At 48.2% G+C, this 20,462-nt stretch overlaps 2 protein-coding genes across 3 annotated transcripts in view; both read right to left on the reverse strand.

Annotated features, from left to right (window-relative positions):
- Nucleotides 1-16,291, reverse strand: part of LOC115083683 (oocyte zinc finger protein XlCOF6-like) — a 29,028-nt gene extending 12,737 nt beyond the window's left edge. For both annotated transcript variants that reach the window (XM_029587644.1, XM_029587643.1), the window contains exons 1-3: nt 16,216-16,291; nt 14,838-15,332; nt 5,180-5,312 (exon numbers count right to left, since the gene is read on the reverse strand). In XM_029587644.1, coding sequence (XP_029443504.1) covers nt 5,180-5,312; nt 14,838-15,266 — 562 coding nt within the window. In that variant the 5' untranslated portion in view covers nt 15,267-15,332; nt 16,216-16,291. The remainder of the gene's footprint in view (nt 1-5,179; nt 5,313-14,837; nt 15,333-16,215) is intronic.
- The window catches only part of LOC115083147, a 127,126-nt gene that overhangs the window by 70,395 nt on the left and 36,269 nt on the right, over nt 1-20,462 (reverse strand). Inside the window, 3 exon segments of the mRNA XM_029586955.1 lie at nt 14,838-15,389; nt 16,140-16,159; nt 16,261-16,469. Of these exon segments, the coding sequence (XP_029442815.1) occupies nt 14,838-15,389; nt 16,140-16,159; nt 16,261-16,469 (781 nt within the window).

The following is a 20,462-nucleotide window of genomic DNA, read 5'->3' on the forward strand; positions in this document are numbered from 1 at the left end:
GGATCCAAACATGCATACCCTGGAAGAGAAGGGGCAGGGGAGATAGGATATGGACGTCAGGTACGTAAAAGGTTTTAATGATGCATGATCCTCGAACCTGATGTGGGCAAGGAAACTGTCATTAAATGAAACTGGTAGGGATGAAATGGAAGAAACGACAGGAAATATTTATTCATGGAGAAGGGTGGTGGATGCCTGGAATGCCCTTCCAGAGGAGGAGGTGAAGATGAAAACAGTCAAAGAATTCAAAGGGGCATGGGATAAACACTGTAGATCCCTAAAGGCTGGAGGCTACATGGGGGTAACCTGCACGGAGCGGCAGTTACTACCACACGAAACTTGCCGCGCAGGCCGAACGGATCATTTGCTCTTTTGCTGCTGTCGTTCCTATGTTTCAGCAGCGTGAAAATCATTGTCCAAAATATATCTTAATTGGCAAAGAAGTCACAATTTGAGGTAGCCTCTGACTTTAATACTGACTGAATCTGAAATCTAAAATGTAAACAAGTATCAAAAAATCAAAACCCACATTTTTTGTATTGGTTTTAAATTGAATCGGGTTCCCATTTATTGTCATAGGACAAGAGATTAAATCAAAATTAGGCGCATGATGAAGTCCGAGGTACACTGCTTCGGTTTTTAAGAAATTAAGCATTAAATTGTCAAACGTGCATCCTGAAATAACAGTAAGACAATGCCTAATAAAACCCATCACCACTGCTATCTCTTCTCTGACAGGGAAACTTCATATCATCTCCATATCTCCTGAACTCTATCCCACGCTGGTCAATCAATAACCAAAGTTGCTGGAGAGAGGCATTCAAGAGAGCGGCAGACAATAGAGACCCCGCATTGTGAGCCACAGCATTCGGGCTTCTCTCATTCATCCATACTCACTGATTCCTCTCACTTAAGTAAGACTGGAACCACTGATAGACCCCCGGCTGACGTCCATGGTCTCTAGGACGAAGGGGTGGGTGGTTTAATGTGAAACTTATAAGCTGAGGGGCAGAGAGGATGAACAGAGGTGGAAAGCAAATTCTGGCAGAAAATCACTGACTTTCTCTTGTTTTTATTGGTTGTAACAAACACTGATAAATTCCCAGGGAAAATAAAATGAAAATAGAAAACCAAGTCCCTCTCCAGATCAGAGAACTGGTGGGAGGAAGGGAGGGTGGAAGGGTCAGTGGCTGATTTATAGGGGAGGAAACCAGGAAGACGTGAACGATGGCCCAATGGTCCAGATAACCCTGCTCCCATCTTAAGAAGGTGCACGGGGCTGGGACAGGCCTGGATTAGCTGGAAAGCAGGGACGGGTTTAGTTTTTTCCCTGCCCCTTGCACTCTTGGTGCGGTCGTTCCCCCACCCCCATGGAGGTCCGACCACAGGGCACAGAAGGTCTAAGGGACACAGCCCCCAGGGTTTCCTACAGCAGAGGAGGGCTAAATGCTGCAGCCCAAAACAGAAACTTCTGAAGCTTCCTGGCAAACCCTGCCACCTTTTCCACTGTATCATAGCTTAGGGGCTGTGCCCACACTCGCTTCACTCACCAGCCCTGCCAGGGGGCTCTAGGGGTTCGTGCCTAGGTGGAAAATACAAAGAACGGCAGGGTAGGGAAGTGACACTAAATGAAAGGAAGGGCAGAGAGCGAGGGTTAGAGAAGTCTCCACCCCACCCCACCCCCCTTGACTGAGTGAGTGTGGATGTTAAGGGAACCCCTCCCAAAACAAGAGCAAGCGATAATTGCTTGGCAGCGTCAGAAAGTGGGTTTGAGGACTCCATCAGCTGGATGTGTACATTTTCGGGCCCTCGGATTTGCTATGTTGGGGGCAGGTCTCTGTCTCTCCCTCTCTGTGTGTGGGCACTGGTCCTCCCTACCCCTCAGCTGTGTATGTGAGTGACAAGGCGAGATGAGTGGCGGATGTGTGTGGAGGAGGGGGAGACCCACCTTTTATGTTCTACTAACCCTCCCTCCCTCTCCTCTGTGAGCGTGGGGATGGGATTGTGTCTGCACGTGCAGTTTCACCCTCTCCCACTGCACTCCCTCCCTCCTCCATGTGCGCATGTGTTGGGGGAAGCCGAGAGCGAGGGCGGGTGCGTGTGTGTGTTGTGGGATGTAACTTTCCCCCTTGCAATCTCCACCACATGTACACGGGGGCGAGGAGGAGTCTGTGTGTTTAGTATGGGGCCGGTGTGAGTGATATTACAGATGAATTGTATGGAAAGAAGGACGCTGGGTGGGTGGGTCCTCTCCCCCTCACCTTCCCCAGATGTGTGTGAGACACAGGGGGGTTGATGTGAGGGTCTGGTGTGTATCGGGGAGTGACTGAAGGTGTACGGGGGGGGGGGGAGGGAGCGAGTGCAGGGCTGTGTACAGGTGGGAGTGAATGGGAGCGCCTGCGTGCGGGCGATGGGCTGCAGGGGTGTACGCGTGAATTTGCAGGTGCATTTGTGGGGGTGGATGCACGTGTGCGCGCGCACTTGCTCGCAGGGGGGTGGATGTATGGTGTGTGTGGCTGCATGGTGTGGGGGGTGCATGCATATGAAACCGCACCAGCTCTTCTTCTGCTGGTGGGGATCCAGGAAAAAACACCCCCCCACCACTTTTCTTCTCCTGGTGCTGCTGGTTTTTCTCCCTTGCTACCTGCTCCATTGATGGCGCCGTGGCTGCAGTGATTGTCCCCGTGCTGTGAGTGTCCTTGCCCCTCCTTTGCTGCCTATAGCCCCTCTTCCTGCTTTGGGTGATGTTCAGATGCGACGTAATGATTCCTGAAGCCCTAGTAATCTTATAATATATTGAGACAATAAAATAGGTTTCCCAATCTTACTTGTGTCTGTTACGCTCCTGCCCACAAGAAGCATGGGCAGACTCTTACCTTGTTACAGCCACAGCCAGCCGGGCTGCTTCTTTCTCCCTGAATCAGCTGGGGCCGTTCCTACAGCTCTTGCCATGCGGTCTGCTCCTCGGCTGCTGTCTCTGCCTTTCCCCGACGTGCTGCTGCGATCCCGGGACCTTCAGCGAGCAGGCCGTCTCTCCCAGTGCCTGCTTCAGCCCGGGTCCTTGCCTGGCTGGGAAGCCGTCCCTGCCAGTGCCTGCACTCTTACCTCTGCTTCTGGGGCTGTCTTCACGGCATGGAGCCGTTCCTGCAGTCAGCCCTTCCCCCGCTTCCTCTGCAGCCTGCTACAGCTCCCTGCTCGTCATGCAGCCAGCACTTCTCTCTCTCTGCTTCAGTCCTGGTGGCTGGGAGCCGCTCCAGCGACCTGCATTCACCCAGCTCCAGTCCAGGGCTGCTCCGCGGCTTCCTTGGGCCCTCCACGTGGCTGAGGACACCACCAGCTTACAGCTCTTCTCTCCAGCCTCCTAGGGTGCGAGCGCACGCCTCTTTGCTCCTCTTCAAGGGCCAGCCAGGTGTGGCCCCCTGCTGACCCCTCCCTGGGCGTTGTCCACCTCAGCTCTACTAAAGGGCTCAGCTTTCATTGTGTCTTTGCCTTTGCAAGGAGTTGGTCACTCCTGAGATCCTCGTTCCAGGAGATGCCTTGTATTCCAGCCTTCTGCAAGGTCCAGTGTTCCATGTTCCCTGTTGAAGCTTCTTGTCAAGTCGTTCCAGTCCTGATGTCTTCAGTGTTCCAGTCCTGATGTTTGCCTGCCGTTCCAGTCTCAAGGTCTGTCTCTTGTTCCAGTCCTGATGTTCCTGATGTCCATGTTCCAGCCCAGAGGTGTGTCTCCTATTCCAGTATATGTGTTCCAGTCCTGATGTTCCTGATATCCTTGTTCCTGATCCTGATGCCTAACCTGCCTTGTGCTGCCAGGAGTGCAGCGTATTCTCGCCTTGTGCTGCCAGGAGTGCAGCGTATTCTCGCCTTGTGCTGCCAGGAGTGCAGCGAACCTGCTTCCTCTTTCCTGTGCTCTCCCGCTCTCTGCGTGGTCCGCGACCAGCCTTCCAGGGCTGAGTAGGGCGCGCATGGGACAGGGTGGCCTGAGTAGGGAGCCCTGAGGGTCAGTGCCCATGTCTACCTTCAGCCTTCGTTCCTGCATCCACGTCTATGCATCCTGCACCTCGTTCCTGAGTCCACGTATTTGCCTGAGTCCACGTCTAAGGATCCTGCATCTATGCCTGAGTCCACGTCTATGGATCCTGCACCTCGTCCTGAGTCCACGTCTATGCCCGAGTCTACGTCGTTCCTGAGTCTCGTCTGAATCCATGTTCCAGTCTTCACTGTCCTGGCCTCCATCTGGCCTGCCGCTTCGTGCCGTACCCTGCGGCAGGTCCGAAAGGGCTGGGAACGGTCGGAGGACTGTTCACAAGACCAACATTGCGTTGTTGGGTCTTCCGAAGCGCGCAGGTCCAGAGGAGGGCCTGTCAGCCAGTCTTCACTCCAGCCCTGCTCCCGTCCAGCCCATGCTCGGGCATGCCACGCCTCCCGCGGCACTTCTTCAGAGCCCTCTGGGGTCGAGCCGTGGCCCAAGGACACACATCACCCAGGAGTGGGATCGCTCTCCTAGCGCTCCACAATAGTGTCTGTAGAAATTGTTTTGCTTTTACTGGTTGAGGAAAACGGACCTCAGGTATCAGCACAGGGAGGAGATCTCAGGGATGGGAGGGAGAGGGAAAGAGTATGAGAAGACCAGGGATGGGGTGAGAATAAGGAGAGAGGATTAAGGACAGGAGATTAGAAAGTTTGAAAAGGAGGGGGAGGTTTGGAAATCTAGGATGGGGGAAGAGGAGGAAGGAGAAGAGAGGAGGATGGAGTAAGAGGGATTTCAGAGATGACTATTTGGGATCAGGAGGAGGGGAGAGGTAGGAAGGAGAGAAGAGGAGGTTCCATTACCTGCAGACAGAATCTGAGATCAAGGGAGGGAGATCCAAATTGCTATTGCTGTAGTGGGGAGTGGGAGAGTGGCCCAGAAAAGAGAAGGAGATACTCCATGCCACAGGAGACGGAGAGCTCTGGGGATACACCGGGCTGCTTCATTCTTACAGCATCAGTGATCAGCTGCCAATTTCTTATCAGGGGGTTCACCCCAGCTCTGTCTGCCTCAATCCCGTCCTTCCTGTCCCTACACAAGAGAGGGGGGAAATCCAGGGCTGTGTGCACATTTACTGTGAGGCGCTGACCCAATGACATTTAGTAAAACATCCTCTGTGTATACTAGAAATGCAGATAATGCAATCCTTACCTAGACCTAGAGAGCTCAGGGTCTCATAATTCTCCTTCATCACCTCCCTGTAAAGCTCCTTCTGCTCTTCATCTAAATACCCCCACTCCTCCTGGGAGAAAGAGACAGAGATGTCCTCAAACGTCACCAGCATCTGAAACACAAACCAGAAACACGTGGAGGGGCTCAGCTGGCTTTAATCCCATAACATTTTATCATGGAAGAGGGGACACCAGGACCCCTCATCCCCAGGAACTGCCAGACTTGTTCCCCTGGAACAAGTTTCCTTTCTGGACCTCGGGGTTTACAAGTCTAATCCCAGAGACCCAGAATATCAAACGTCTCTGCCTGGATAAATCAGTGAACAATAAACCCCAAGATCTAACAGAGCATTATCCAGAACATCTGATTCTGTCACATCAGGAGAGCTCACTGTGCTCTCATCCTCCTGGCTTGCTCAGCTTGATGGACTCTTGGTCTGACCCAGTAATGCATGTTCTTATGTTCTTAACGTTCCCTTCTCATTTCCAACCACGAAGCTCCATAATAATCCAAACAGCCAATAACACCAGTGTGGCTGTTGCCTGAACATCTCGCCTCCTAGCTTCCTGTGGCCTTGTTGGAAGGTACCAATCTGCATACTAACCCAATCAATACGAGGAGTGCACAGCCTGCCAAATGGACTGAACTAGATGGTTGCCTGTATTTATACCATGTAAGTTACTCAGTATGAACCCATTCTTGTACATTTAACACCATTCTCTGCAATTATATATACTCTGTATACATCAGTAAGTATTATTTAATAAGTTTTATATATTATGAATGATCCTGGCGCACATATCATCATTTCTTTGTTATTACACAACTAACTTCTCCATGTATGGACTATAACTCTGGGTAGAAATTAAAGAGAATAGGTCCGCGAACATTTGGGAGATTGAAAAGGGATCCACGTTCCCAAAAGTGTTGGGAACTCCTGGTCTAGGGTCTGGCAGCTAAGATTTACTGATAAAAAATGCAGAGTTATGAATGTAAAATGCAAAAACCAAAAGGGAGAGAGAGCACTGGGGGTGAAATTCTTCTAAGAACAAAAGAGCAGGATCTGGGGGCGATTGTATTTGATGATCTTAAAGTGGCCAAAAAGGTGGATAAAGCAACAGCAAAAGCCAGAAAGATGCACAGGGAGAGGAAATAAAGGAGGTGACATTGCCGCTGTATTCGTCCCTGGTGAGACCTCATTTGGAATATGGCGTACAATTTTGGAGACCGCACCTTCAAAGGATAACCCGTTGGATTCGGTCCAGAGGAAGGCTACTAAAATGATCTGTGATCTTCGTTCTGAAGATCTAAACATGTACATCCTATAGGAAAAGTGATGTAGAGGCGATATGACAGAAACATTTAAATACCTGCAAGATTTCCATGCATAGGAGGAGGCTATAGAACAAGGGGTCATGGGATGAGGGTGAAAGGGGGAGGATTCAGGAGTAAAGAGCAAGTTTGCTTACCGTAAACAGTGTTTTCTGTAGATAGCAGATGAATTAGCCATGCTGTATGGGTACGTCCTCCATGCCACTAGGTGGCAGAGCTCTCAAAGTCTATCAGACTTTTAGCTAGGCGCTCCCTCCCTCCTGTATCCTGACAGGACTACATCAGGCTCCTCAGTCAGTATCAAAGCAAGGTAGGTATGTTAGAACTGTCTGGGGAGGCGGGTGGGTCAGCATGGCTAATTCATCTGCTATCTACGGAAAACACCGTTTACGGTAAGCAAACTTGCTCTTTTCACATAGATAAGCAGCTGAATTAGCCATGCTGTCATGGGAGTCCCCAGCTGACGTATTGAGCTAGTGTTATTGAATTTTTTTTTTGCTCAATACGAAATAGTGGCAGACAGTTCCTATGAAGGCTGTATTTGTTTGGAATTTGCACTTCTGTAGGATAGTCCGTTCCAAAAGGGAATCATCCGCCTTCTGTTTGTGTAAACACTAGCGGGATGAAAAAAAACAAACAAACATGTTTAGCAGTGATCGTGTCGTCGCTTCACAGATGCCCATGAAAGTACTTGATGGATAGAGAGGCAATTGAGGTTGTCGTCTCCTGCACATGATGTGTCCCGAGTGTCGCAGATAGCGTTTGCGACTTTCTAGTATCGCTGAAAAGGATATAATTGGGTATCTCTTTGGATGAAGTTTATGTCATCATTGGACACCCTTGTGCGATGGGATTGACGAAGAAAAACAGTTGGGTGATAGAGTGCACTTATAGTAGTTTGCTAGTGCATGACTTCAATCAAAGGTATCCCCACTTCTCCTGATTGTTAATTGTAGGTTTGCATGGAACATGGGTAAGGTAAGGGTTTGGTTAATGCAGGAACTGGATATTACTGGCTGTAGAACACTGCGGGTAAGTGTGCAAGGTCACCGCATCGTGGTGAAATTGAAAATAAAGAGGGTAGTGAACCCATGCTTGTAACTCAGTTGGTTTCCTTGCAGGAGTTAAAGAGTCAAAGAAAAGCACCTTCCAGGAGAGGTACGAAGGATGAAAGCATTAGCTATTCAAGAGCCATTCAAGAGCCATGGTAATGTGCATAGCACCGGTGGTTTTGTAAGGTGGATGTAGATGCAATAGGCTCTTATTAAATAATGCCCGACTCTGGCCGAGTTTCGCTCTCTTACATAGAGCTGCCTCAGGGGCAATCGAATAAAGCAGGACTTTATTATTTATATAAATTTATATTTATATAAATTTATATATTTATTTATAAATTTATATAAATTTATATAAAGATATGTCTGCAGGGCCAATGTCACAGTACCATATATAGGCTGACCTAGTGCCTGCGAAAACTGCAAATTATAGTTCATCTAAAACCAACAAACATTCATACGTATGAATGTTTGTTGGTTGACGGCGTTGACAACAGATCTCGCTTGGACTACTATTGATGACGGCGAACACAATTGGTTTGGTGAGAAGTTGTCATGAATCTGATAAAAGTCCAGCTGGGATTTCATCTTGAGTATTATAGTTGAGCCTTCGGATTGGTTTCCTAAAGGGTGGAAACTTCTTCTAAAGGTAAGTAGGTTGTCTCGGTCTCTTTGATGCCCCCCCATCACCGTTCCCTGCAACGGAATTTCAGCGCCAGGAGTGTTGCTGGTGTGAATTTGATAAAGGTAAGAAACAAACAATTTGCTTTCTTATAAGGGCGAATTTTTAAATTGTTTGCTGTTTACCCATTGGTAACTTGTTTTCATGTCTAAATTCTGGTCTAAACAATTGGGAGGTCAGGATAGGGTTAATTCAACAAGCCTGTTGGAATGAGTTCTCTCTTTGCACCTGCCAGCTGTGCAGTTAGTTTGCCTCTGGTTTGTTATAAATCAGGTATATTTAGAGAAGCTGCTTGCGTCTTATCAGTTCTCTCCCCTTTCCCTGTTGTCAGTGTCCCTCCTTTTCCAGATGGTGTTTAGCTTAAGCCCGTTCCTGTATTACCCCAGAGAAATCCCTACACTAAGAAAACTCGGGGAACGCCGTAGATATAGAAGTAAAGAAAGATGGAGTGTTTCTGGCTTTCACAGCTGTTTGCACTCCAGCAGTTAATGTTGCATGAGGGGTCCCTTGTTTCTTTTTTCTTTGTTCTTATCTTTGTTTTTTCCAGTGTAGTTTTTTTTCTATGATTAGTTTTTGCACACCTTTTTTTCTCCCCTTGTGTCTTTTCTGTCCCGTTCTCTTGATTTCACTCCTGCCCCCCACCACTTTTGTTGAGAAGGAATCTCTGTGTATGTGTCTGTCTGTGCCTATCTTTTTTTTTCCTTTCCCCCCCCCACTGCCTGGTTTGTTTATTTTGTGACAGGCTGCTGAGTGCTGGAGTCTTCCCTGTTCTGTGTGTTTCTAATTAGTTTTGTTCGTTTACCTTTGGTGCTGTAAAATCTCCTGGCTCTTCATGAGCTCCGGCAGTTTAACACTGCATGTTAAAAACTTTCTGTGTGTTGAGCTGTTGGAGTGCCCATTTGCTGGGTACTGTAGTGGCAGGTTCGCCGGGTCGAGGAGTAGCAGCAGCCTAGTGGTTAGAGCAGTGGGCTACGCACCAGGAGACCAGGGTTCGAGTCCCGATGTTGCTCGTTGTGACCTTGGGCAAGTCACTTTACCCTCCATTGCCTCAGGTACAAAACTTAGATTGTAAGCCCTCTGGGGATAGGGAAATACCTACAGTACCTGAATGTAAACCGGTGTGATATCTCAGATCGAATGTCAGTATGTAAAAATAAATAAATAAATACATGCATCTCTGGAGTGATCGAGAAATGAGTGGTATTGCAGGGATTGCCTAAAATATGTATTGTGAGCAATCGATGAGAAAGAGCCTGGAGTCTGAGCGAGCTTGGGGAAACGGAACAAAGTTCTTCAATTCTTTTTTTTTTTTTTAATAGTGTTGCAAGAGGTCCACTGTAGTGAGACGACTTAGTGAGACTATTTCTTAAGTTACCTTTGTATTTCGTTACCCTTTGGGGAGTGAAAATAATGTTAAGTTCGTCTGGTCTGGAATCATGAATTTCGGGCAAATAAGTTGTTTGAAGCAAGATGGATATTCGGTGACGGTGATTCAGTATCTGAACTGCCCGTTCGTAGAGGTTCCATGAAGCGGAGCCTTTGTTATGGAGAGAGAACACTGGAAATTGGATTCCGTCTGAATTACGATTATGTTTCCCTTGTAGGGAATCATGAAGGTTTTGTGCCGTGTTTGCAATTTTTTTTTTTTTTTTTTAATGAAGTCGACAGAGCTTGTTTGAAATTCATTCAGAAGCTGTAGTGAGCATTAGTTGTGCTTGGGGCCGCAGTGCAAGCTGTGGATATGCAGGCACGTATGCGGATCTGCGCAGATGGGTGCCTTATGAGTCCCAGACTTGGTGAACTGTCAGTCACTGCAGTAGTGTGAAATACAGTAGTAGACCATGTGGAGAAAATGTTTCCTCGGACGAGGGAGGAAAGCTTTACCATGAGGTACGTGATGCCGGTTCCCATGAATGCAGTTTGAAGAGCCTGCAATATTGACTTTGGTTTTTTTTTTGTTTTGTTTTTTTTTTTTAGAGTCCTAGATGGTCTAGGCAAGAACCGTTTGTAAAGAAAGCCCTTTAGTAGCATTGGAGTGGACAGCACTAGGGGTCTATCGTCTAGATAGGGAAGCGTTAGTCCCTTTGACGAGAAACGGTGCGGCACCATCAGTGCATTGAAACTGTAGAGGTAGCATCAGGTACTGGGGGGTGCATCTATATGTGACATAGAACTTTGCCTTCGACAGTTTATTGTTCCTATGTAACTCTTGAAGATTAATATATTAATCTTCAATAATATATTGAAGATTAATATATTAAGGTTATTATAGTTAATGAAGTTAGTATATTTCCCTTGTATTCCGTTATTTTATTATTTGTAAAGCCTGTTACTGGTAAATGTAAAGACTGTTTCTGATATTTGTTCTACTGTTTAAACCGTTATATGTAAAGCCTGTTGCTAATTTGTTTCCCTGTAAACCGAAGTGATGTATAACTATACGTACCTCGGTATAAAAGAATCTATAAATAAATAAATATATGTAGGCGTATGCCTGTGTGAAAGGCAGTGCAATCTCTGGAATGAAGGACGGAAGAATTGATTTGAGAGAGTCATTCTGGATGTATTAGTATTATTATTTTTGTATTCTTTTGATTTCCAAAACCGATAGGGGTTTTGGGGGTTGAGGATCCATAGGATGTCGAAGGTGGTGAGGTGTCCTAGTGTGCTGATGTGGTGCGTGTTGTTGATCAGCTTGCTGACTCAATGGGAGATAAGACAGAGGCATATAGGAGGAGTAAGCCTTGAAGGGCATGTCATCTTTCTTTCTCTTTTTTTTTTTTTTGATCCTCGGTAGACAGCAAAGGCTGAATTCTGATGTTATGATAAGATGGACGTTGAAAGATGATATGAAAGGAACTAATGTTTTTTTTTTTGGGGGGGGGGGGATGGCGTTGGTTTTTTTTTCTGAGGCTTTTTGATCGTATCAGTGGATTGAATTTCGAATAAAGTATCTGGACGACCTGGGAAATATGCCCAGTTGTCGTGGAAAACTTCGTCTATGATGGCGCTAGCACTCAACCATAGAAGGTGTTTGGCTGCCAAGGTATTTGCTGAAGTCTTAGAAGAGATTCTCAAGCTTCGTAGAAAAAAGGGGAATCAGGAAGTGTCACCAGCTTTTTTTTCCGAGGTGAAGGTGTCGAGGCAAGGCTGGTTGGAAATGTGTTCCTAGAGCCTGTTGATTATCAAGGTATGTGCAATGCAATTGGTGGTTGCATGCAGGGTGTAAGCCTCTCCGATAAAAAAAAAAAAAAAAAAAAAAAGAGGCAAACTCATTTTAAGTCGGCCATTGATTTGTTCTCCGTTGGTGTTGTATTGGAATGGATCCTGGAACATGAGACCTTTGCATCGTCGGTTCTGGTCTTCCGAAGTGATGTGGAAGGGGAACGGCAGTATGGAAAAACACATTTTTCATTTGAACTTTAAGCCGATGCTAGGAAAAAATGCATAGTATTCCATCCTTCTTGGCCAAGGTAGTGTTGGAGTTGCACTTGAAGCAGAGGGAGTACTAGTCTGTGAGCTTATATTCCCCCAATCAGTGATTTAAACAAAATTTTTATTTATTTATTATTTATTTATTTAATTTTTGCTATTGCCTATTTTATGGCTGTAGCGTTGGTTGGGCATAAGTTCGTGCTATCATGCGTGTGCATTGCAGCTATAACGCAATCCGTTGCGTGGATGACTCGACGTGGCAACGGTTGCTGCTTTTTTTTTTTTTTTTTGCGCCGAACGCCATGGTCTTGTTAGGCATTTGGTGTGCATAAGCGCATCTATGCACTCAGCGTTCCTGTAAATGCTGTGGTGCGCTATGCGCCCTGCGCAGACAATTCTGTGCGGTCGGCGTCTGTGCCGATGCCCGTGGAGGTCCCAGCGCCGTCGGCGATGCTCCGGTGCACCCATGCAGATGTGTTGGTGCGTGTCTGGTACCTGTGCCTATGTGCAGCATGTCCGGCGCCTGTGCGCATCCGGCGCTCGTTCCCATAGACTGGTTTGCGTCAATGGGCAGGCCGGGGTGGTCGAGGCCTGCATAGAGGCCATGGCGTAGCAGGCACTGGAACTTTGGTGTAGCAGCGTGTGCGCACGTTGACGTGTCGGTCCCTGAGTTGAGTTCTCAGCGAGTCTGCACGCTGTTGTTTATTTATTTATTTTTAAAGCCCATGTTGGGCTGTCGCCGTGGTGCGTCTGGCTTTGGGAGCGCATAGGCACCTCCCTAACCGCTGCTGTCTGGCGGCGAACTCCTTGCCCCTGATGTGTTTCTTAACTCGGCCGATGCGCCGGCGGAGGCGGCCGGGCGCCAGTGAATCAGTGGATGAGGCCTGGCGTTGATGCGCCGTCCTACACGTCCAGGCGCCGATTCACTTGGTTGGGTGTCGATGCACCGACTCATCTGCGCAGGTGACGACTCATCTGCGCGGGCACTGGCTGGCTCGCCGGCGGGCGTGGCCGTGCTTCGACGCGCCGGCGTATCCATTTCCCCTTCTTAACAGGCATTAATGCCAGGGGAGCTCGACTCGGTGCCTGTCCACGAGGCTACCGAGGAGGTCAGGCAGAAAAAGGGGCGCATGGCCCGATGGAAGTCCCTGGAGTCAGGGGATTTCCAAATTTCTGCCACAATGGTGGTGAAGCCTCAGCGCTGGAATCAGGTTCCTGTTTAATTGCCATGAGTCAACCGACTGTGGCGTTAGAGCCCCTCCCCCGGGTGTCACTCGGTGCCGGCCCCAGGTGAACCGTGAGGCATACCGAGAGGTGGAAAGTCAATAGACTAGAGGGGGGGAGGGGATGCCCCGAGATATTTATCTCGTGAGGGCAAGTCATCTGAGGCATTTTTTTTTTTTTTAATTTCCTTCTTCTCTTCTTTCTTCTGATTTTTTGATAGGCAGAGATTATTAGTTGTTTGTTTTATGAAGGAAGAAGGGAGAGCTCCGCGCACGCAGTTGCATGGAAAACATTTTGACTGAGGTACCTGAGGTAATCCTGTCAGGATACAGGAGGGAGGGAGTACCTAGCTAAAAGTCTTTGATAGACTTTGAGAGCTCCGCCACCTAGTGGCGCGGAGGACTTACCCATACAGCATGGCCAATTCAGCTGCTTATCTATGTGAAAATATTTCTTTACAGAGAGGGTGGTGGATGCATGGAACACCCTCCGAATGGAAGTGGTGGAGAGAAAAACATTTTAATTCAAGAAATCATGAAATAAGCACACGGGATCTCTGAGGGAGTGATGGGAATTGTAAAGCTAAGTTATTTGGGTGGATGGGCAGACTAGTGAGTCCTATCGGTCCTTTTCTGCCATCATATTTCTGTGAGATCAGAGCACCAAGGGAATTAGTATAGAGAGAGAAGAGAAGCGGGCCTAGGACAGAGCCCCGAGGTAACCAAGTGATAGTGGGATGGCAGCCGAGGAGGATCCACCAGAAGACATTAAACGTGCAATGAGAGAGGTAAGAAGAGAACCAAGACAGGAGGGAGACCTGAAATCCCAGAGAGGACAGAGCATCAAGGAGGAGATTGTGATCAACAGAGTCAGAGCAGGAGACAGATCAAGGAGGATAAGGACTGAGGGAAGGCCTTTGGGTTTAGCCATGAACAGGTCCTTGGAGACACTGGCAGGAGCTGTTTCTGGGGAATGTAAAGGACAAAAACCAGACTGGAGTGGATTGGGAATGGCTTGAGATGAAAGAATCAAGGTAGAGGCGGTGAACAGCAAGTTCAAGTAGTTTGGAAGTGAAAGGGAGGAGGGAGGAGGAAGCCGGGACGATATTTGGCAGGACAGGTAAGGAGCAGTGAGGGTTTCTGAGGAGTGGGGAGATCACAGCGCGTTTCAAAGCAGCAGGAACAGTAACAGTGGAAAGTGATAGATTGAGGATGGGACAGATACAGCTCAGGAGCTGGCGGCAATGGGGTTAGAGGAGCAAGGACTGCAGGGGTGGCTAACTCTGGTCCCCGAGAGCCACAAACAGGCCAGGTTTTCAGGATATCCACCATGAATATGCATGAGACAGATCTGCATACAATGGATGCAGTGCATACAAATCTATCCCATGCCTATTCCTGGTGGATATCCTGAAAACCAGGCCCGTTTGTGGCTCTCGAGGACTGGAATTGGCCACCCCTGAAGCAGTGAGTTTGGAGGAGGAGAGAAGATGGGCAGCCCCCGTCACTGTGACTTCAGTAAAGGAATAGAGGGTGGCGGGGGAAGGGAGAGGGTAGAGGTGACCTGGCTGGGAACTCAAGACTAAAAATGACCAAGGTTTAGAAATTTGTTTTTGGGCTCAACTTCTTATTCCTCAATTTGTGGATCAGCAACAAGAGACAAAAGATCTTTATACATTTAATATTCATTAAAATAAAAACATTGGTTAATTAGAAAAAGATTATTTAGATATTTGCAAAGCCTCCCCTAAATAATTATTAATCATCTCCCCTGGTGAAATATTCTCTCTTGGGAAAGTTGATAATTCTAAAATATTTTTCTTTTGACAACATTTTCCAAATTCTTAATTTTCCTTCTAACAAACTTTATCCTGAATGGACAAAGGAGAATAAATGAGTACATTTCCTACCTTGCTCTCTAGTGCCTGCAGCCGTTTAGCAAAAGCAGAGATTTTCTTCTCCTGGGTCAATGACAGCAGCTCCAGCGAGGAGATTTGCCTTTGAATTCTTTCCAACTTGCTGCCAATTGTCGCTTCCATCCGCACCAGAAACATCCACAAAGAGTCCAAAGTTCTGGGCTGCAGTGGATTTGAGATGGGGGACACAGCCACACCTGTAATATTTTCTGATCTTGGGGGATCAGCCAGGGGCTTCAGCAAGGAAGGATCTGGCTCTGAAAAAGGCAGAACTCCCAATGCCATCTTCATGACCTTCTTGGACTGCTCTGGGAGAGGTGTTTGCGCTACAGACTGTGAGCACTCAATCATGGCACATTTGTTCCCCAGCACTGAAGTCCCAGAACTGACAAAACCATCCATCGGTCCAACAGGAACATCCATAAGAGACTGGCAAGATTTAGACTTTCCCTTTCTATTTGATGTAGTCAGCTTCAGAGACAGATCGGGCTGAGGATGAGAGAAGGAGAGAATCTGGAGAGTTAATTCCCTCCTGTACCGGGCACTCTGGGAAGTAACACAAAACCCTGCAGAAAACACTCTCAGCACTTTTGTATCAAACCCATCACACCTAAACAGCACTAACACCTAAAATTCACACAGGAACAATCTAATCTATGAAACAACAAAACTGTAAATAAGGTAATATTCCCTATATCAGCTAAATAATGAACTTTTTATAATATGTGAATTAGAGATGTTTTTAAATAAATAAAACAATTTCTATTCCCTACTGGAAAACAAAACAAGCTGGACTGATACAAATCTTACACAAAACTGAATGCTAGCAGAATCCCTCCCCTCAGTCCCACATGGAATATACAGACAGACCCTCACCAAATACAGGATAAGGGAATATCAAATTGAAAAAAAAAACCATAATACAAATTATAAAACAACAATAGTAAAGTAAAATTACAGGTTACAGAGAGCACAAAGGTAAATCTCAGGTTTCTGTGTGCAAGTAAAATTGTGAGCTTTGAGGAGTCTCTTGCAGGCTAACTCCCCTCTGCTCTCTTTACAGGGCGGTGCTTAGCGCCCCCCATTAAAGCTTTGACCCCTAAATCTTAACATTTTAATGCTCAAGTTTCTGAAAACCAAATGTATGGGAAACCTAAGTGCAGCAATCAGAGCAGCTCATGAGGAGGTCTGAATGCAGGGCGGGGAGGCTGCTGAGAGTCAGAATCAGAGACCTGAGCCCCGCTTTGCTTTCCCTCCCTGCTCCCTGTGCAGAGCCCCCTGCCTGGAGCTCCTCACACTCAGCGCTGCTGCTTCTGCTAGAAAATGTCACAGGGACACCGGGAAGAGAACAGGCTGGAAAGGCACCGCTTACCCTCCGGGGCTGAGCTTCACTTCAATCGCTAAAAAAAAAAATCACCACTCTGCGACTGCGGGTGAAGCCCTGCTGCCGAAGAGTCATCATTCTGCGACAACTTGTGGAGCTGCTGCCAAAGAGTCATCATTCTGCGACTGCACATGGAGCTGCTGCTGCCGCCGCCGTGCGCTATCATTCTGCGACTGCACATGGAGCTGCTGCTGCCGCCGCCGCCGCCGCCGTGCGCTATCATTCTGCGACTGCTGGAGGGACTGCAGCAAAGGGAAAAGCCGCAACAACAAAGACGGTTGCTGGTAATCAGGTGGCCATCCCAGATCTAACGCAACCGACACAAATGTTTTTTTTCCTGCAGAATGGAAAAGAAATATCCCAGCTGAGTGTGAAATAGCCCGATCTGCCAACAATCGGCTCGATCCAGTAAGGCCGCGGTAAAAACAGTGAGGTAGTGTCAGGCGCACCCTTCCTCCCCGCACGCACAGTTCTCTTCACTAACTCCCCGATACTCTCCTCTAATCGCATGCAAATGCATGCCGCGGCTGTGAAGCGTTAGGGAAGGGTTATGCCCGCGCAACCCATTTTACTGTATAGGCGCTGTAACAGCGCCTATACAGTAACCTGGGTGCGCTGGTACCTGTCATTTCAAATGACATTTGAAATGACAGGCACCAGGAAGTGTAAAAAAGTTTAAAAAGTGTAAAAAACAAAAATACCTGTGTGTTATATAAAAAAATAAAACAATTTTAAATACCTGTCGGACGGCCGTGGGTCCAGGTGGCCGGTGGGCGGCGGGCAGCCATCAGCGGCATCCGGTAGTCCCTTCTCCCTTCCTCCCTCCCTCCCCTGCCTGGATGAGCGCCAAAATCGCACGGGCGGGTCGGCAGCGGGGGGGGGGGGGGGGGCGGCAGCAGGATCCGGGAGCGGCGGGTAGGCAGCAGCGGGGTCCGGGGGGGCAGGGGCAGCGGCAGCGGGGGGGGCGGCAGCAGGATCCGGGAGCGGCGGGTAGGCAGCAGCGGGGTCCGGGGGTGGCAGCGAGATCCGGGGAGCCAGCAGCGGCAGCATGTTCGATCGCGCAGGCAGGTAGGTGGCAAAGTAAAGATGGCCGCCTGCACGGGAAATCGTGCAATTGGCCGCTGAAGACGTGACGTCACACCCCGTTACGCCAAACGTCGTGACGTCACGTCTTCAGCGGCCAATTGCACGATTTTCCCGTGCAGGCGGCCATCTTTACTTTGCCACCTACCTGCCTGCGCGATCGAACATGCTGCCGCTGCTGGCTCCCCGGATCTCGCTGCCACCCCCGGACCCCGCTGCTGCCTACCCGCCGCTCCCGGATCCTGCTGCCGCCCCCCCGCTGCCGCCCCCCCCCCCCCCCCCCCCGCTGCCGCTGCCCCCCCCGGACCCCGCTGCTGCCTCCCCGCCGCTCCCGGATCCTGCTGCCGCCCCCCCCCCCCGCTGCCGACCCGCCCGTGCGATTTTGGCGCTCATCCAGGCAGGGGAGGGAGGGAGGAAGGGAGAAGGGACTACCGGATGCCGCTGATGGCTGCCCGCCGCCCACCGGCCGCCTGGACCCACGGCCCTCCGACAGGTATTTAAAATTGTTTTATTTTTTTATATAACACACAGGTTTTTTGTTTTTTACACTTTTTACACTTACCATAGCAGGCCCGAGCCTTGCTACTTTTTCGTTTGTTTTTTTTTGCCCTGGTCCCGTCCGGTCTCCTGCAGCCCCGTCCGGTCTGGACGGGGCTGCAGGAGACCGGACGGGACCAGGGCGGGTAAGCAATGTTTTTACCCTACACTACACTACACTAACTCCTACTAGGGGGAGGCGGTAAACTAGCAGGTTAAGGCCGCGGCAGAACAGCGGGTTAGGGAGGAGATAATATCAGCGCCCGTTACAGTATCGCAGGGGAATAGATAATTCCTTCATTATACAGCTTTTTCGTTCATTTACATGCCGGGTGCGGAAAGGGTTATGCGTCTGTTTTCAGAAGCGATACGGACGCGTGAAACTGGAGACTGTATCGCCGAACTGCCTTGCGTGCCCGAATTGTGCGCTACGAGCACGTTACAGACGGGCAATCCTCGAGCGGACGATACTGGATCGAGCTGAATGTGTGCGCTGCTGTGGCGCCGTAATGTTTGCAGGTGAGCGAGGAGGAATCTCCCTCCCCCTCTTCTAGGTGTCTCGGAGGAATATTTATGCCAAAGGAAATATACATAAAGAAATTAGAAATTGTCTCATTAAAAGAAATACAATATGTACTGCAAAAAAACTACACCTGGAGAAATCTTGAAAGGCAAAGAACAAAAATATAATCTTGAACAATGCATTAACCTAACTTACAGCTCGATCCAGTAAAGTCCGTGGGAGAGCGGACTAACGCCTGCTCTCCCGGCGCGCGCACCGGCCCCTTGCCGGTGCGCGCGATCCAGTATTTAAATTAGGCGACGCGGTGCAAACGAGGAAAAAGAGGCGCTAGGGACACTAGCGCGTCCCTAGCGCCTCCTTTTGGCCTGGAGCGGCGGCTGTCAGCGGGTTTGACAGCCGACGCTCAATTTTGCCGGCGTCGGTTCTCGAGCCCGCTGACAGCCACGGGCTCGGAAACCGGACGCCGGCAAAATTGAGCGTCCGGTTTTCGGCCCGACAGCCGCGGGCCGAATTCAAAATTTTTTTATTTTTTTTTTTACTTTTTTTTTACTTTTGGGGACCTCCAACTTAATATCGCTATGATATTAAGTCGGAGGGTGCACAGAAAAGCAGTTTTTACTGCTTTTCTGTGCACTTCCCTGGCGCCGGAAGAAATTAGCGCCGACCTTTGGGCGGCGCTAATTTCTTAGAGTAAAATGTGCGGCTTGGCTGCACATTTTACTTACTGGATCGCTCAGGAATACCTAATAGGGCCATCAACATGCATTTGCATGTTGAGGGCGCTATTAGGTGCCGCGGGTGGGCCGCGTGTTTTCCTCCCCTTACTGAATAAGGGGTAAGGGAAAACACGCGTCCAGAGCAGGGTGACAGTGCGCTCCGACGGAGCACACTTTACTGGATCGACCTGCTAGTAACTCAATAAAATGATCGCATCACCATTGTGCTTTTTAAATAAAATAGCAGCATGACCTTTCCTTGTCCCTACCCTGTAGCCACTATTTACTCTTTATTCCTGCCAAAACCCCCAGTCTTCCCTGCTCATTCTCATTCCTCCACTTCATAAGAACATAAAAGAATTGCCATACTGGGGCAGACTGAGGATCCATCAAGCCCAGCATCCTGTTTCTACCAGTGGCCAAAGTACCTGGTAAGTACCCGAACATTAAATAGATCCCAAGCTACTAATGCCATCAATAGCTGTGGCTATTCCCTAAGTCAATTTATTAATAGCTGTTAACATCACCAGGAATTTATCCAAACTTTTTTTAAACCCAGCTATACTAACTGCCCAAACCACATTCTTTGCCAAAGAATTCCAGAACTTACTTGTGCATTGATCGAAAAAACTTTTTAAATGTGATACTTTTAACTTCATGGAGTGCCAAGGGGAGCAATTTTAGGCAGCACTAAGTAGTTGCCTAAAGTTCTACAGTTGTTAGGGCAACAGCGGTAAGGAGACCAACCATATAATTTTTGCCTCATTTTCTTAATTAATAGCCCAATATTATCCTCGTATAAATGGCATAAATCTCTGGTATTATCCCCAGGTACTTCATTTTATGCTCCACCCATTTCAAGGAATACTCCTTTCTAATTCTCTTGCAGATTTCCAAATATTTCTAATGCCTCAAATTTATCAACATTATTTTTTAACCCTGAGAAGGCCCCAAACATTTCCTGATGTTTCAAGACTCCTAGCGAATACTGCAAAGAGCATAAGAAAACCAAAATGTCATCTGCGAAAGCAGCTATTTTAAATTCCTGAGATCTCATGTGGAAACCCCTCCCATGGATATCATAATAAGTGGTCTATGGAAAGAACATAAAGAAGGAGTGAGAGTGGCCAACCCTGCCTTGTACCTCGATGTAGCAGGAAATCCTCAGAAACATGACCATTAGCTATAATTGCAAATTTCGGTTTCTGGTATAATAGAAATATATTCTCAATGATCTCTCCCTTAAAACCATACATTTCCAAAACTGAAAACAAATAAGGCCACAATAATCTATTAAATGCCTTTTCAGAGTCAAATCCTACCACCATCGCTGGGCATTTTCTTTTGACACATTCTTCCACTGCTATCAACAATTT

The sequence above is a fragment of the Rhinatrema bivittatum genome, chromosome 2 (assembly GCF_901001135.1).
Source record: "Rhinatrema bivittatum chromosome 2, aRhiBiv1.1, whole genome shotgun sequence".
NCBI lineage: Eukaryota > Metazoa > Chordata > Amphibia > Gymnophiona > Rhinatrematidae > Rhinatrema > Rhinatrema bivittatum.